General features: G+C 45.6%; 1 protein-coding gene across 1 annotated transcript in view; it reads left to right on the forward strand.

The window, feature by feature from the left end:
- The window catches only part of T265_05407 (hypothetical protein), a gene marked incomplete at both ends in the record, with an annotated part of 44,738 nt that overhangs the window by 21,818 nt on the left and 6,016 nt on the right, over positions 1-16,904 (forward strand). Inside the window, 6 exons of the mRNA XM_009170405.1 lie at positions 898-1,122; positions 2,375-2,470; positions 6,216-6,252; positions 10,909-11,048; positions 12,785-12,943; positions 15,900-16,484. Of these exons, the coding sequence (XP_009168669.1) occupies positions 898-1,122; positions 2,375-2,470; positions 6,216-6,252; positions 10,909-11,048; positions 12,785-12,943; positions 15,900-16,484 (1,242 nt within the window). The remainder of the gene's footprint in view (positions 1-897; positions 1,123-2,374; positions 2,471-6,215; positions 6,253-10,908; positions 11,049-12,784; positions 12,944-15,899; positions 16,485-16,904) is intronic.

Genomic DNA, 16,904 nt, shown 5'->3' on the forward strand with positions numbered 1-16,904 from the left:
GGATGGCTACCTTGTTATGGAGGGGTGTTGCACCGAACATACCAGCTCGTGTTTTCACTTACATGTCATCTTGCGATTGAAGTAAATCTATTTCAAGAAGCCGAAGAGGTCGTAGAACTTGTGATTTATCACTGTTGAGCTTCACACGACTTGGTCGGAGGAACTGAACCCACACCCTTTCGGTTAGCAGTTGGTCAACATACCATGTGGTTACGATTCCACGATAGGCGATGTTATAAACTTCTATTTAGCTGGTATCGGATTCGAGTATCCTTCAGTTTTCCAATTCACATTAAGTGATCCGGCAGCCTTGACTGACCTGTCTGGTGTCAGAAGAAAAAAGTTATGAATTGTGTGCTGAATGAACAAACCGGTAAGCATTTTAAGTAAAAACTTGAAGGAAGTCGTGAATTCGGTGGGCTAATCTCGTTGCTAATCATTGCCGAACGATTTAGTCTTCAACTACTTGCCGGAAAGTCGTACGTCCGAGACGCGATTTGCACACAACTGGTGAATGCAACTTCTGTACAGTGTTTCTCAGCTCTTCGGCATAGACTGACTGTCACTCACAGCCGGTTATATGCAACCTGATCATCTGTAACGTGATGATAAGGGGCCGCTTCTCCTCTAGGAACGGTGGGCTGTAAAGAAATGTTGAGAATTTGCCTCGTCTACTCACTCTCGACCTGTGTTGCTTTGCTTTAGATGAATGTAGATACCAATTTTTCAAGTTTCATCACCTCACATATGATCAAACTTGTCAGTTTTGTGTCAACTGAGCTACCGCAGTATAAAAAACTTGAATAAGAGTCACAGAAAACGTTTGCTCGACAGTATTTCTGTTTCATATCGAACATGGTGTAGTTGCTTCCCTGTCGTTTTGACACATCACCACAGCCGGGAATGTTATGTGGGCCAAGCGGGTCTGGTCGACGCACGCTTGTCCATCAACTCGCCCATCTTCTTGGACGTCGACTGGTTGAATATTCGACCGACAAACTGACTACACACTGGAAGGACTGGTCAAATGAAATTGAACAGAAGAGGCTTCAGTCTTCTCTGATGGAGATCTTATTGGCCTGTTTTCGTTCCGGAAGTTTCCTGCTCATTCCAGATATGCACGTGAGTTGCGAGTTTCAGTTGAGGTTCAAGTCGATTCCATCTGTTTGCATCTGTTCAGTTGAACTGAGCATATTGCACGAAGAAGTAGGTATTTACAAACTTCTCTAGTTCACCAGGAGCACAGGGAATGGTTTCCTTTTAGAGTAAGTCACTATAGAAAGAACCAACTGTGATCATTGTGGGGCCCCCAGCCAAAGAGGAAAAATCAGGTGTTAGATAACTGTCATTGTTGATTAGATAAGTGAAGCATGTTAGTTGATAAGAAGGAATACAATCGAAGAAGTTCTGTCTTTTGGTGCTAGGCCTGTTGTTTGGTTTTCAACATGGAATACAACCAGCGCATTCCTGGAAAAAAATTTTGCGCCTGAGGTTTGTCCTTCACTTCGGCATGAATGGGATCACACAAACAGAACCTGGTCCGGCATGTGAGTTCAAATCACCGATCCTCACAAAGTATGAGTTGCGTCAAAGACGATCGATTGATAAATCGACACCTAAGTTGGTGAGTTAATCGGGTTGCTTTGATAGCTGTACATCATTGACCAGAATCAAACAGTACCAATACCAGTAACGAATCAATGATCGCTTCTGAGTTGTACATCTCGCCGGACAGAAGCACGCTCTCATTTCGGATGTACGCCGGAAAAATAGGATGTCATCCATAGACTATGTTTGAAGCTCGCATTCATCTTTGGTTTCATTGGGTGTTCTTGTGAATGAACGCGTGGGACTCCCTTCTGGAAGCAGACTGAGTCGGGTCAGGCCAACTAGCTAATAAAATCGGGGAGGACCCAGACTTCATCTTTGTTTTCACTGGGAGTTCTTGTGAATGACCGCGTGGGACTCCCTTCTGGAAGCAGACTGAGTCGGGTCAGGCCAACTAGCTAATAAAATCGGGGACCTGTGTTTGAAGGACCCAGGTCAGGTTCTTCGTAGTGGCTACCAGTTCCATTTTTTAAATGTTATGCACCTGTTCTTTCATTCAAAAAGGATGTAAACAAACTTGGGGAATGCTTTAAATGGGACTGTTTGCGAACCAGCTCCCCATGACACCGTCCCTGCAGAGTTGAGATAAATTAGACAAAAGTTCACTCTTCCAAAGCGCATTGACATTCTCGCATTTATTTTGCATTTCGAAATCTGTGAACTTCTCATACGTAACGGTTTGAGAATAAAGAATAATCTCTGCTTTTGTTATGAGAGACGTGCTATTTTGAAGAAAACACTAATATCCCGTATTCTGTTCTACAAGCTGTTATCACTCACCACTTTGCCGTTCCTACTTGGGGAGTTGGAGAAACTCAAAAGCTGCCCCTTGGCAACTTATGACGGAAGCACAAACTTGAAGGTGAGTCTGGATCAGCTAATCTGGGGTTTTTATCTTTGCAGCAGTCATAACCGATAGTGGTCGCTGAAATACGGATCAGTAGCATACAAATGTCTGTGTCCGGTTCCTATCAAGATATCAGAGCAAAACTCTGGTATGTTAACGAATGATTGTAAGCTGGGAGACCGTCTTAATTCAAAGTTGAGGAGGAATAGGTGTTCCAGCAGCTGAGACGAAGTAGCGGAACTAACTCTTGAAAATGGCGATGTGGCTCGGAATTGTGAAACTTGTCTCTGTTCCCTCCACATCTCTCCTCGACTTTGTTTGTTGATAGATGGTGAGGAATCGGGCGCTAGTTATATGCACAAAGTAGTGGCATTCAGTCGGTGATTTTAAAGGTATCGAACCATTGCGTTCCCCAGGCTGTCTTTATGGTAGACTTTGTCCCGGTTAGGCTTTGTAGCCAGATTTTGCGTAATCAGTTGGCCAGAATGAATGGGGTTGGGAATCAGACTATCCTGCTCACCAGATATTTACGGTGAGAAATTTGTGGTGTTTCTAACCGACTGCCCCAACGAATGACTGGGGGTTAGGGGGCTAGTCACGAGTTTTTCTTGATAGCTCACAGCGTTGTCATGTGCATTCAGTTGTGATGACGGGTTGATTGCTGGCATATGCTTGTTGGATCGTGGGTGGCCGTCTGAGAAATGGCTGTATTGTCAGGACAAACATACAGAACTTCTGCGTAAATATATCGGATGGCTAAATGGCCAATTATGGTCGTTCGCTTGTGCGCTCTGTCAAGCTAATGGCAGTGTTCCTGCCGTGAGCAATTTCACCCCCACTACGCTAGTCACATGCTGCTAAGTCGCGTTTGATGTGCTTCACCAGCGGTTAGTTATCCGGAACGTGTGGGACCGATGATGACCTTGGGACGCGTCATTCTCTGCACATGCGCGTTTTCCATGTATGGACGCGTCCCGACAGCGATGAAGGACGGTTCGTCCACTCATACGGCATTACAAGCGGGCAGAGAAAGAGTCCCGTGGAAACGCTGCTAAAGTATAGTTGCCCTGTGCAAAAGGATGCAGCTATCGCGTCTGTCGTCTGTCAACCGTCATTCCGTCTCAACAAAGACGCTTTTAACATAAACAAGAGGTTCAACTGAGCCTCCCCTTAAAAGCATATTTTTTTGTAAATTGAGATACTTGCGATTCACACACAATTTGGTTTCAAGTAAAACATAAGGTTGACGGAAACCCGGGGACTGCGCCTAGCTGACGGGCCTGAAAAAAGATAAAACTGGTCGCGGGCTGTCGAACAATCTGAAACAACCCTGTTAGTAATGCTTTGCCAAGAAAAAAACGCTTAAGGCTGGCGTGAGCCAGCAACTAAAATTGTCGGAAAAGCATATATCTGGTAGTAGTATCGGCGGGTGAGATGGCTCAGTGGTTCGAGCGCGAATTTACTGACCGCGAATTCACTGACCGGAAGGTCCGTGGTTCGAACCTGACCTCTGCCTCTCGACTTCCCCTGTCTAGGCTTGGGCAACCTGGCCAGCCCTTGTGCTTCCTCCGGCAGCTAGGCGCGGGAAGGGTGTTACAGCTGGACGATTGTTTTTGACGTCTCAGGAATGTATGTCAAATTCCCATTCTACTCAGAGGGAGTATATTTCTTCAACGCTTGCTCAAATACACTTTTTTCTTTCTTAGAGGTTATTTTTTGAGGGTTCAGTGTTAGCAAACCGATTATTGAAGTCGCTATAAACTATTACGGATACTGACCTTGTAGCTGAGAAATCGTCAAAGTGATCTTCCTGAGGTCTGCCCCGATAGGCGACCGTGAAGCAAGCAATATTCCTGGGGGAAAGGATTTACGCGGCCAAATGTTGAGTCGCAATAACCAGAATGCCTCTTAGAATACACTAAGAAGCATGAATCCATCATTATCAAAAGCGCACACCAAAAACCTTGCATCCCTTAGTAGCTGCTTCGTGGAGGCCTCCTATTTGCAACCCAGTGCTGTTCAGTGGGAACGGTTCGACAAAAAATACCAACACGTGCTTCTTGTGGATGACTACTGACCGAACAATTGGGCTACCTCTTTGTCTTTCTACCGGTCACGGACTCAGCCAGCCTTGCGTTGGCAATAAGCGCGTACCCATTTTGCTGAGCAAGAGACTCGGGATGATTAGCTTGACTTCGTTCATTGTGATTGGTGACTGACGGGATGAGCTCGTCGCATGAAGAGTTACTTCGCAATGTGATGTCTGTCCCTGAATACACAACAACCAATTCGGCAGAAAGCGTATCTTTCTTTCATAATGAATATCAGTCCACCGGTCTGTTGCATCTGTGAACTGAGTAAGTAGTGTTTTATCTGGAGGGGTGTGGAGGGATTATAGGAGAGGAGTTCAGCTCTCAGCATCTCTTCAGCATGACAGGAGGTACGTGCATCGTTGAGTTCCGGTACAACACTCATAGTTTATACAGCCACTGAATAAAAAGCGATAGTTTGCACACCCATGGTCGAGATGTTGTGTCTAGATAAACCGTAGTGCAAACCTGTATCGGTGATTCCTGCCCCGCCCACTGCGGTATATCAGAAGGCACTCTTTGAAAGTAACCGCATGACGCTAATGCTGTGCGAATCAAGTGCTTTTATGGATAAATCCATGGCGCTTGTCATCACCTTACTGCTTTGTCAAGACGATAGTCCCTGGTTGGAAGGCGGTTGGGGGAACATCAAAATCTACGCTCATGTTTAAACACTGCTCGGCATGTCCTGGTGAGTTTACTTCCGTCGCCGGACAGCGAACGGGGAAGTACTGGCCTCGGCTTTTGCTCTTACTGGAACTTACCAGAAGTGTAGCGGGATTCGGTTCCCGGATATGTGATAAGCGGAGAAAGCCTGTTATCACGAATCCATCAGAGCAGACTTGGGTGCACTGTACAGGTGGATTTATTCGCGGTTGACCTCTGCTACCGGTTTACTCAACTACTAGAACGACCATCCAGCAACTATCTCAGTTGATCGATCGACTACCTCGTCTATCACGATTTTCTAGTCAGGTGATGTTGTGACTTGTTGACGATCGTGCAACCCTATATCGGTCCCTTGGTTTCCTCTCTGCCAACCATGGTATATCAAAAGGCACGGTAGCTCTAGACAGCCCCCCTATGGAGACAGAGGAGAATTATTACAACTGTATTTATCGGGTAGTCACAGAGTGTTCCACAAGGTCGTGCTAGAATCTCCGTGAGGGGGTCAGAAGCGTTGAGTCAAAGATACCTGATCCGGATTGGCTGGCATTCTGACCAATCAGGGTATGCCTTTGTTTAGTCCGTGTCCTGCACGTGACACATCCGCCCAAATTATGTGATTTTCGGCTATTAGGGACGGCTAATCCTCGGACACAAGACCCGAGGTTCGGATGGAATTCCGAATGAGCCATCGCTTTTCTTGTTTTCCTAACAAATATGTACCTGATTGGCTGCTTCACCGTGCTGAAACATTGCTACGACTTAGTTCTATATGGGTCAGTATTGCGGAGGATGTACACAGAGCCATAAACATCAGGAATCATGTGCTTGGGAGTTACTCAGGTATTAACAGGTAGTAACAGACCCGAATGTGACTGCCCAAGTGAATGTGAGTGGGAACAAAATAGTATGTGAGGTGCTTGAGTTGTTTTGATTGTTTCTTTACAAAACGGCAGAGCACTTGTTTATCTCGATCGTATATTTTGTTTGCTGTTATTCTACAGGCACCGCATCACAAACGTCATTTGGACTTCAGCATAAGTAAGTCCCCTTGGAATACGTTACGTTTGTGTTTCAAAAAAGGTGCAACATTATCCCAAAAACAGTGCATCTTGTCAGACATGCGCATTCGAATTTTACATCTTCTACCCGCATCCCTGTTCAATATGGTGTTGTTGTGAAGTCAACTGGAGTAAATCTTACCCCTTGTGTTACGTCGACCTCACACATCAAGGTGTACTGAAGCACCAGCGTATCGTACGCTTTTTTGTCAAAGCCTTTTGGATATCTGAATGACATCAACCCTCGAGCAGTCTTCCAAGTGGTTGGCTTAACAGCCTTAATCCATTAGATTGGAGCGTGGCAAATCACTGGTGAATTTCACCCACCTGATTGTAGTGAGGAGGATCTTTACTGAATCACTGAAAGAACAGTGAACGAAACGAAAGGTCACAGTACTTTGGTTTCAATCCAGCTCATTCCATGTGCATTGATACACTTCCATTTAAGATTCACCAGACCCCCTATCCACATTCCATCACAAACTTCTTGGAAGAAAACACGTATCCGTTAGGGGAGTGCCCACGTGAACAGTGACACCTTACGTGAAGTTCCTGTTAAAGAAAACGATTGACCGAGACTCATAGTAATTTAAACTATCAGAACAAGCAGGATTCACCATTAAAAGGTGTAAGGCCTCAGTCAGCTAACCCAAAAAGAGTTTTTAGTCAGTCTCATAACCTAATAAACGAGGTTTGTAGTCACATGGCTTCGAGATGCGTTCCTTATAAATCGCTTTGGTATTCCAAGCCGAGTACTGTTAGCATAAATGAAACTACTCACAAGGTTGTTGAAAACTCTTCGACAGCCCACGACCAGTTTTGCCCTTCTTAGGGCTCATCATATAGGCGCACTCCCGAGTTTCCGTAAACCTTATGTTATACTTGAACCCAAATTGAACTGTTTTCGAGAAGTACACTCATTTGCAAATCAATTTGGTTTTCACGAGAGATCCAACTGTATCTCTCGTTTATGCTATTCTACAACTGAATGTGCTGTACACGGGCCGCCTCATGATTCAGTTGGCACAATATTCGAGATATCGCAGTATATTTTTCACAAAGGAAACTACTCACAAGGTTGCTAAAAAAACCCTTCGACAGCCCATGATCGGTTTTGCCCTTCTTATGGCTCATCAGGTAGGCGCAGTCCCCGAGTTTCCGTGAACTTCAGCCCCGATTGGACAGATTTCGACAAGTGCACTCCTTTTCGTACCAACTAGATTTTCACGGGAGACTCAAGAAGGGTGAAATTGGCTGCGAGTTGTCGAAGAGTTTCGAGCAGACTTGTGAGTAGTCTCCTTTATGAAAATACACTGCGATATCTCGAACTGAAACATGAGGAAGCCTTTGTGCAGCACATTCAGTTGAAGAATATGATGAACGAGAGATTCAGTTGAGGCCCCCGTGAAAACCGACTTGATATGCAAATGAGTGTATTTATTGAAACACTAGTGATGCTCATCTGTGGTGCGATAGACTACATGAGGTACACGTGGTATTACTTGGTTTGAACTGTCTGTCTAGAGAATTAACACTTTCCATTGTTCCCTATGCTTGAAAACAGCACCAGAAGAGGACACTGGTGTTTCGGTGAGGCACAACTACACTAATGTATTTCAATAAAGGAGAAGAAATCGGACATAAAGGGGACCTAGTGCTAGCTTACGGCAAACATCTGAGTTGCTCACACCTCCATCACTCGGTCAGACAAATTAAATAGAAGTAGTCATTGATATCGGTTCGCCACCGATGGACTGTGTCCAATCGCCAGCTCTTTTAATCACAGGATGACAATACGAAACAGATACGTTTTGCTCGCAACAAGTTTTTGGTCGAACCCTTTTCCAAAAAAAAACAGTTTTCTTCCAAGGAAAACCGAATGACCCGCTCAAGCTTCCTCTGCATATCCGAGCAAAAACAAACCGACAAATAATTCTAGAGAAAGACTGATTAGAATGTTGCATTGATCCGTTTGAACATTATTTCTTGGTGGAACTATTCTGGATGGAAGAATCACGCAAATCTAGGCTGCGGTGTCTCATAGAGGACTTAAACGTAGGCATGATACACGAAGCATTGCGCATCACTTGGAAACTCTGAACTTCTGTCCAGACGCTTGAAGGTCTCTGTGTCTACACATGTGATGAGCAGGTGACTCTTCCATGTGAACTCATTTCCAATCAAGAGTTCGGTGAACAAACCTCGTTAGGACCATCATAAACGAGAGATCCAGCTGGGTTCCAGGTGAGTCTGTCGTGAAAACGAAGTGGATTTTCAAATAATTGTAGTTGTCGGAACCTCGTCAGCGTCTTTTCAGACATGGTATCTCAGATGCGTCCAGCTTGCGTTGTTGGACTGGTGATAAATCGCTCACCCGCCACATCAGATGTCCAGAGGTCAACTCCTGGCACGGCGATGGGATACGCGCTGCTAGTGAGTTCTAATGAGAACAAAACTTGCATCCAGTTTTCCTCTTTGATGTGGACCCACCAAGATACTAATTGCACGGGAGTAGAACTGTTCAAATGAGAGGGATGCGGACGTGTGGTCCGTAACCACATCCAAGGTTATCCGGCCATTTGCGAGTCTCCCGGCGCTGTCTGAATGGGAGGGCCTGACGGGTATGTTAATCGGTCGACACAACCGAGACACCAGTCACATTTCCTGAAAGGAGACAGACACAATTCAGACGTATTAGGAGAACCAGCGCCCAACGTAACGGGACTACATAACAGCCAATCGAATAACCGTTTTCGCTGAGACAGATTTTATTGGTTGTTCCTAACTCGTCCTTGACAGATGAGTCACTTTTTTGGCCCGCTTGTGCGCGACAGTGATCAATAGATCAGCCGGTTCGCACGTTCATTGACTTTTGCTGGTTTGGCCAACCAGGCTATCAGTCGGCTATCCAGCCCGGGGTTCACGGCAATAAGAAGGCAGACGTAATAATCCAAGTGCGTCCAGTGTGCGTCAATATTGTAGCTGTGAAAAACTGCCCTCGCAAGTCAGATGTCCGAGGTAAAAATTCCGGTGTTGTTGATGATGACAAAAGTCGGGTTCAGTTCCCTTCCCGTTTGATGTATATTGGAGTTTTATGGATCTAAATAAGTAAATCACAGAAATTACAGAAACATCTGCCTGTGATGTACACGAATGTTTCAGCGAAGACAGTGGAGCTAGAAACGGGTTATGTAATTCAGCTCACATACCTCCACATGACGAAGGACAGATACCTGTTGAAAACACCCTGTGTGTTTGGTTTCCAGTATCTATCTTGTAGAATTTGTACGATAATCACCGGTTACTTCAACAGTTCACCGGCAGCCAATCTGATAACGAAAGTCAAGATGTTCAAGTGACTTTATCGTCTTCGATTGTGAGCATCCTGTAAGTGGTTAAGTGCTGACGTTTGGTGATTCAGGTGTCCCCCTCTGGAGCGAAGAGCTGACGCTTAGAAGAGGGCGATTCTCGCCCGTCTCTTGAAGCTTTGATGGGTTTGAAACCATGGAGACGGCAGCTTTCAGCTTGGCAGTGAAGCAGTTTCTGGAGAATATTTAGGTCCAAACTGTTTTCAGAAGAGATCAGAAATGCCTCAACTCTGCTTGTCTGACCTGTCTTCGGTGTCGATAAATGTTACGCGATCTGTCAGCAAAGACTAGAAACATAGCGCAACCATCCTACTTTCATTAAGAGTTGTTTTTCCGTCCAGAGCAGAACATTTGTGCTAATGAAGTGGTTCCATGTGCCAGAATAAATATGAAGGTTTCAAAAATTTAAAGGCAAAAGAATCCAGACGATAAATCCAGTTTTTGTGTTTGTGCAGTTCTCACACAGATCCTATCAATGACCGACGAACAGAACAGCTTGGAACAGCCCAGACTTTGTTCTGACCAGCTGGTGATCGGGCTGCTCGTGAATGGTCAGAGTAGTATGGGTAATCAGTTATCAGTTCTTACTGAGAATCCTTGAACTACCGAAAAATCGGTTTGAGATTACTCAAGGTGCGGTCCAAGCCACGCCAAACCTTCTGTCCAGAAACCTAAAAAATGTTTGCTTCAGGTGTCCAGATGAGGATGAACGGCCATGTGTGGATGTGATTTTCTATAAGACCGGACCCCTTGATGGCTTCGAAGACCATGAAAGTTCCATCACAGCTAGGTATCGAATTAAGCTATTCAGACAAAGCCCATAGTACGGGGGTACTCACGTGACCAAAGCGGATTTAGGCAAACAGGAGCTGTGTTTCTTGATACAAAACTACAACCTGAAATTTCGGGTTACTTAAAAAGAAAGTTACGTCAAAGAAAGTGATGAAATGTTTTCTTAAGATACAACCTTTCCCCGTTTTTTCTCGGTTGTTTCGCAAAAAGGATAGTCCGCTTTTTCATTCGACCAGTTTGGGCGAGTTTCGCAGAGGGGACCAATTATGAATGCATTTCATCTACGTTCATCTACTCGTGATGTTTTAATATCCTTCCGCTAAGTCTTACGCAACATGTGTGCTTGAGAGAAACGTCTCCCAGCGGGAAGATTTGTCACACACACACAGCTGGTCAGCTTTTTCTGGCACTTGGACTTTCCTATTTCAGCCTCAGGCTGGTCAGCTTTTTCTGGCACTTGGACTTTTCTGTTTCAGCCTCAGATGGATTTAACCCGTTGAAGTGCTCATGGAAAACAATCACTGTTTCCGATCGCTCGGTTACCATAAGACCAGGATTCGGTTTGATGTTTACTGGAGACCAATACAAAATTTCCAATATCCCTGACTCGCTACGAGTAAGTGTTTTCCCCTCTGTCGATGTGATTCTCCAAAAGTTCCATATGAGGCTTTTATTAATCGAATTCACCGGGTCAGTAATATAGGACCTCATTTCGGGAAAACGACAGCACGGGTTCATCAATTTATATCTGGAAAATGTAATCCAGATAAATAAGATATCGCTATTGAGGGGGGGGGGGGGGAGATGATTCAGTGGTTAGAGCCCGAATTTACTGACCCGAAAACCTGTGGTTCGAACCAAACCTCCGCCTCTCGACTTCCCTTGTCTAGACCTTGACAGCCTGGCAGTATACAAATCCTTTTGCTCTATTCGAATGGCATGACAGCAAGGCACCAGAAAGTGAGCGACTAACTTTATCAGTATACGGCTGTACTGTTCACACGTTAGCCATTGATCGATTTTTTCCCACCCTGCTTCACGGGATTCATGTGTAGCGCATTGCATGCAGTCCAACACTCCGTTGTCTTGAGAATGCCTTTTCTCACTCTGATATACATCAGAACGATTTTCCATACTACTCATAAAGTGGGTGCTAGCGAGTCCATAACAAGCTACGGTTCAAACGTACTCTAGGGCTCACGGAATTACATGTCTCTAAGTGGACGGTGTGGAGTGTTAACACCTTGCTGATGAGTGCCGAGGTGAACACATTCCTACAGGTATCAGTCAATTGACACCGACGTCTTGAATAGTGGACTGTCTGAACCATGTAGAGGCATTCTGCACAACGGATTCAGTGAAAAACACATAGAGAATCAGAGATTCATGTGAGTTTCACCCTGGCATATCCCCAGCCTGAAAATTAGCGTTTAGGTGTAAAACTTCATAGCTTCTTTCTTCCGGCGTACGCCGGTTAAAGAACAACTGCCCCGTAGAAAGTTAGTCATATTTAGCGCAATTTCATTGTGGTAGGAAATTGAACGTTGGGGAAAAATCGACTGCTCACTGAATTTGCCACTGAGCGGTATTCTGAATGGTTTTGCAGTGCTTTGGGAGCGCGTGTTAGCACTGCGTATTTGAGAGCCTTGCGACGGGTGGAACGATCGGGCGTAGTTCTGAAGCATTCTCATGAGAAACCCTGCTTCGAGAACAACCACTAAACGACCCTCAGAGAATCAAACGCATGATAGACCCTGGTTGCCGAGATATTCAAATTAGCTCAAAACCAAATTGATTTGCAAAATGAGTGTATTTCTCGAAAACAGTCCAGTTTGGGTTCACGTAGATTATAAGTTTGATGGAAAGTCGGGGACTGTGCCTACTTGATGGGCTCCAAGAAGGGCGGAACCAGTCGTAGGCTGTCGAAGAGTTTTCAGCAACCTTAGGAGTAGTTTTCTTTATCAAATTACCTTTACTCTTCAGAGGAAACTTTACTGTGATGTTGTCCATTAGCGTTTCTCTGGAGTAACTGTTGTAGCTTGGTGGACGATCGTGCAACTCTCTATCGGTCCTTTGGCTTCCTTGCTCCGCCCACTATCGTATATCAAAAGGCACGGTAGCTCTACACAGCCCTTTATGGAGACAAAGGAAAATTATTACAACTGTATTTATAGGGTTGTCACAGAGTGTTCCACAAGGTCGTGCCAGAATCTCCGTGAGGGGGCGAGAAGCGTCGAGTCAAGGTGCTTGACTCGGATTGGCTGGCATTCTGACCAATCAGGGCATGCCTTCGTCTGGCCCGTGTCCTGCACGTGACACATCCGTCCAAATGATGTGCTGTTCGGTTATTAGGGACGGCTGGCCCCCGAACACCTCCCCCTTGAGAGGGCTGTCCAACCGACTGCTGCTTTGGACTCCACTGTGATGACTCATGGAGGTTCTGTCGCACGTCGGTCCGTCCCTGGGGCTGCCAGCATGCTGATCTGGAATCCGGTACCCTCCACTTGGGAGGTATGTCACGGCTGTCCGGTTTCCAATGCGACGTGGTCCCCTCACCAGACCGCAGTCTGTTGCCTGAAGTTGGTTCACTTGACGCGGATGTGCTGATGTTCTTACGTGTGCCTCGTGTTTGACATCGTCGACCCTGCGTCCACCGTGGAGAGCATTCCTCATATATTTGAATCGGTGGCTGGTCTCTGTGTGACTGTTGTGGCGTCCCTTCTGCCGGCCCCACTTCCTTGACTTTCCGGATAGCAGTAGGACGATCCGCCTGAACCTGCGACTGTAAACTGAACGGTTCAGATCGCGGGTGAAACGTTGCGGGCTGCTGGGAGGGTTCACCAAATTGCACTGAGGTGAGAGGGCTACCGCTGCCGGACGCCAGAAGCTGAATAGTCGCTGTGTCGCGTATGCTCCATCTGGTCTCCGGTTTGGCTGCAACTGTAGCGACCACAAAATCGTCAGGACGTGATGTTCTCGTGAACGTATCGGGGCCGTTTGCAGTTGTTTCGTCACAAACGGCATTGAGGGGTTCATCCAACAGTTGAAGCTCATTAATCCAATCCAGGCCCAAGAGATCAAGGCCTGTGTAGTTCGTGAGGTAACAAGTGCCACTGAGATGAATTCCCTTGAACGTTACGGAACAGTTCAGCTTCCCGGTCAGTTTGAGGCTTCCACCAGATGCATTACGAACGATGCACTTTGTGGGTTCCACTGGTGGCCTTCCAATTTCGTTCCAGGTTCGTTTTGAAATCAGAGTGAGGTCAGAACCTGTATCCAGTTGGAGAGTAACTGGTGTGCCATTGATACATAATGTGACAAATTTACGTCGACCAGGTGATTTCATCCTGAATGTGGCGGTCACAGCCTCTGCCTGCGTCCTTTTGTCGGGTCGGTGTTTGCGCGAGCTCCTGAAGTTGTCTCTGCAGCATTCTTCTTTGTGACCCTTTCGACTGCACTTACTGCACCTGTGGTTCCGGTAGGGACAGTGGCGTGAATAGTGCCATTCTTCACAAAACCAACAGGGTGTGGGCGGTTTTCTTGGAGTTCGTTTTGAACTTGACTTCCTTTTGGAAGTTACTTTGCATACCATATCCGGCTGAGATAATTTGGAATGTCCAATCATGGCAGCATCAGCCTTGAGATTGATAAGATGCTGGCATTCGGTGGTAAGTTTCTGAAGCGTCAACTCTGGATCCTGTTCAATTCGATTCAGTAGCCGGGTCCGAATATCTGCATCGTGTGGTGATTGAAGACCAGCCACAAAGATGAGACACTTGAATTGATCCTCGGTCATGGAGCTGAGCTGAAAGCGCTCGCATTCTCTGTTGACCACACCGGCATATGTGATGAAATCCTCAGTATCCCTTTTGGTAATCTTGAGACACTGATAACGAATATTGAACAAGGAACTTTGCTCACCGAATATTTGGGCCAGAATTTTGACAGCATCTGCGAAACCAAGGTCACGAGGGAGTTTGGGGAGAATGAAATTTGTGAACCGATCGTGTTCAGCTGTCCCCAGTTTCCGCAGCAACAGACGAACTTTCCACGCATCATCAAACTGAGCAAAGTCGGTTTGAAACATGTCTTCATATTTCTTGAACCAACTTTCGAAAGTTCGTCCAGATTGAGCATCAAAATTGATTTCGGTAATTGAGCTGGCAGCAGCATCTGCGGAAGAAGATGGAGGCTCAACCGTTTTTGTCGCATTCACCGACATACTGCGCATCAGGAATTCAACAAGCCTCATTTGAGCTTCTTCGAACTGCTTCTGTTGTTGCTGTAAAATTAATTGGAGTTGCTCTGGCGAAATTACATCGTGGGTTGCACGCACGTGACATATCCGTCCAAATGATGTGATAGGGACGGCTGGCTCCCGAACAGTAACCGATTGATCGTCTCACAGAAATGATTAGATCAGTGTGATAGGGACGGCTGGCTCCCGAACAGTAACCGATTGATCGTCTCACAGAAATGAGCGATTAGATCACCATTTTCACAACGTTGGCTGGTCTTCCGCCTTAATTGGTCGTCTTGTAGGCTAGAGGTTTGAGACATGCCAAATGCCTGCAACAAAGTTGACAGATACTGTGATAAAAAAACGGGACTGGGCAAACTTTGGATAAACCGACCTGTACTGGTTGTCCGATGGCTAGCGTCCTTGTCAGCTAACTTTCTACAACCTGTTCGAGGCAGCTGACTGGTGTGTTCAAACCTCAATTAAATGTCTTTACCATAAGCCACTGGCGAAAGAAAGAAGTCACCCATTAGCGACCTTTTTTCGGAATTTGGACACCAAATCCAAAGTCCCTTTTACGCGAAGTTGAAAGGGTAGGTTTCTTTCTTTATCATAATTCTAGACTTATTGGGCTTCGTATATTTGTTTGAAATCAACCAAAAACGCATTCTAGTAGACAAATACTTTTCAGTTCATCTGCGTGCTGGTTTTGAAAACTGAAAACAGATATTACTTACAACATTAATAAGTAGCATAATATATACGTCAAACTGGCACTAACCAGCAGCATGTACGTCGTTCTGAACGGATGTAGGTAAGTATACAGTATACGTCCGAGTCCGTCAATTTGGTCGAGTGCAAAAAGTACCGGAAACGGACCATGTTAGTTGCTTCAACCTAAGATAAACAGTTCAGCTACAGGGACAACCTAGCATCTATGGCGAGGTTTATCACTAAACGAATGTAAGAATGTACCGAGAACGAAGTGTCCCACCCTTTCTTCGCTTGATTTGGCTTTTTTTTAACTTTTACGCTTTGACAGCGAATCCCCTACGTATGTACGCATGCCTTGATAACAAGTATAATCACTTTCGAAGCCTTCCTCCTCGCGTCCAGCACCCATTCACCTGACTAGGTTCCAAGAAGTTTCCCACTGATTTCGTTTAAAATCTCTTGCACTCAACTTCTTTAAAACCGGCTGGTTGTCATTCATTCTGTTCTCCCTAGAAGCAACTGCGAATTGCGCAGATGAATGTCCCTGAATGGACTTTTACTGTCGACTGCATTTGCGCAAACTATCTCCCGGGTTACAGAGGAACCCGAGTAAGATCTCGTCTAAAACACATGTTGGAGATCGCTCACGTACCATGGAACCCCAGGAGCTCCACACCCACCATCAACAGCATTTTGTCTTGGCCACTTGTATGCGCTGCCATGACATATGCATACCGGTGGTGGAACAAGACATTTCGGAAACTGATTGAAGACCGTCCTCAGAAGAGCCTGCAATCCAGCTTGGTGCACCGGGGAGAGGAGGACCAACTGGCAGAACAGGCGATTGTTTACGGATTTATACAAGCATGGAGTGGACCCTTCTCCAGCTGTGAAAAGCCTTCTAGCATGGTGAGACGGACGACTCTGGGAGAAGAAAGAATTCTATCAATGCGGGCACATTTTTTACGTGGTTTCGAAGAGTTTCACGCCACGGAAACAGACCGACCCATTTCAAATGTTTCGACTAGGTTTGTATACAGCATCTTACAGCAAATTTCCTTGAAAGGACTATGTGTTGTTGAACGGCAAGTAGAAAAGGTGAGACTGGTGGATTTTTTGTTGCATTAAATACATCCTTAGTAGTATGGCAGTGAGTGTCGTGTTCGCCACTTGAAATAATTGATTGATGACGTTTCTATCTTCGACGGTAGTACTTTGTTGATGCGCGAACAATAGAAAGATTTAAGGCATTTCTTGCATCAATTTGTATCAATTATTTCGGGGCTTGAGCTCAGTCTCTAGGGCACAAAACCACTGACTGAGAGATTCACGTCTCGTACTCAGTCGGGGAAGTTTTACGTCTTGTTTCGATACTACAGGCGAATTTAACCTGTGTAAAGAAGCCAAAGGGTACTAATTATCCGCTTCGTGTTTGCTAGGGCCAACACCTTAGAGAGCTGTTAAGCGATCCAGACAGGAATTTAGACAATACCATTGAGTAACGAGTGGCTAGTTTGT

The sequence above is a fragment of the Opisthorchis viverrini genome (assembly GCF_000715545.1).
Source record: "Opisthorchis viverrini unplaced genomic scaffold opera_v5_101, whole genome shotgun sequence".
NCBI classification, from domain to species: Eukaryota; Metazoa; Platyhelminthes; class Trematoda; order Opisthorchiida; family Opisthorchiidae; genus Opisthorchis; species Opisthorchis viverrini.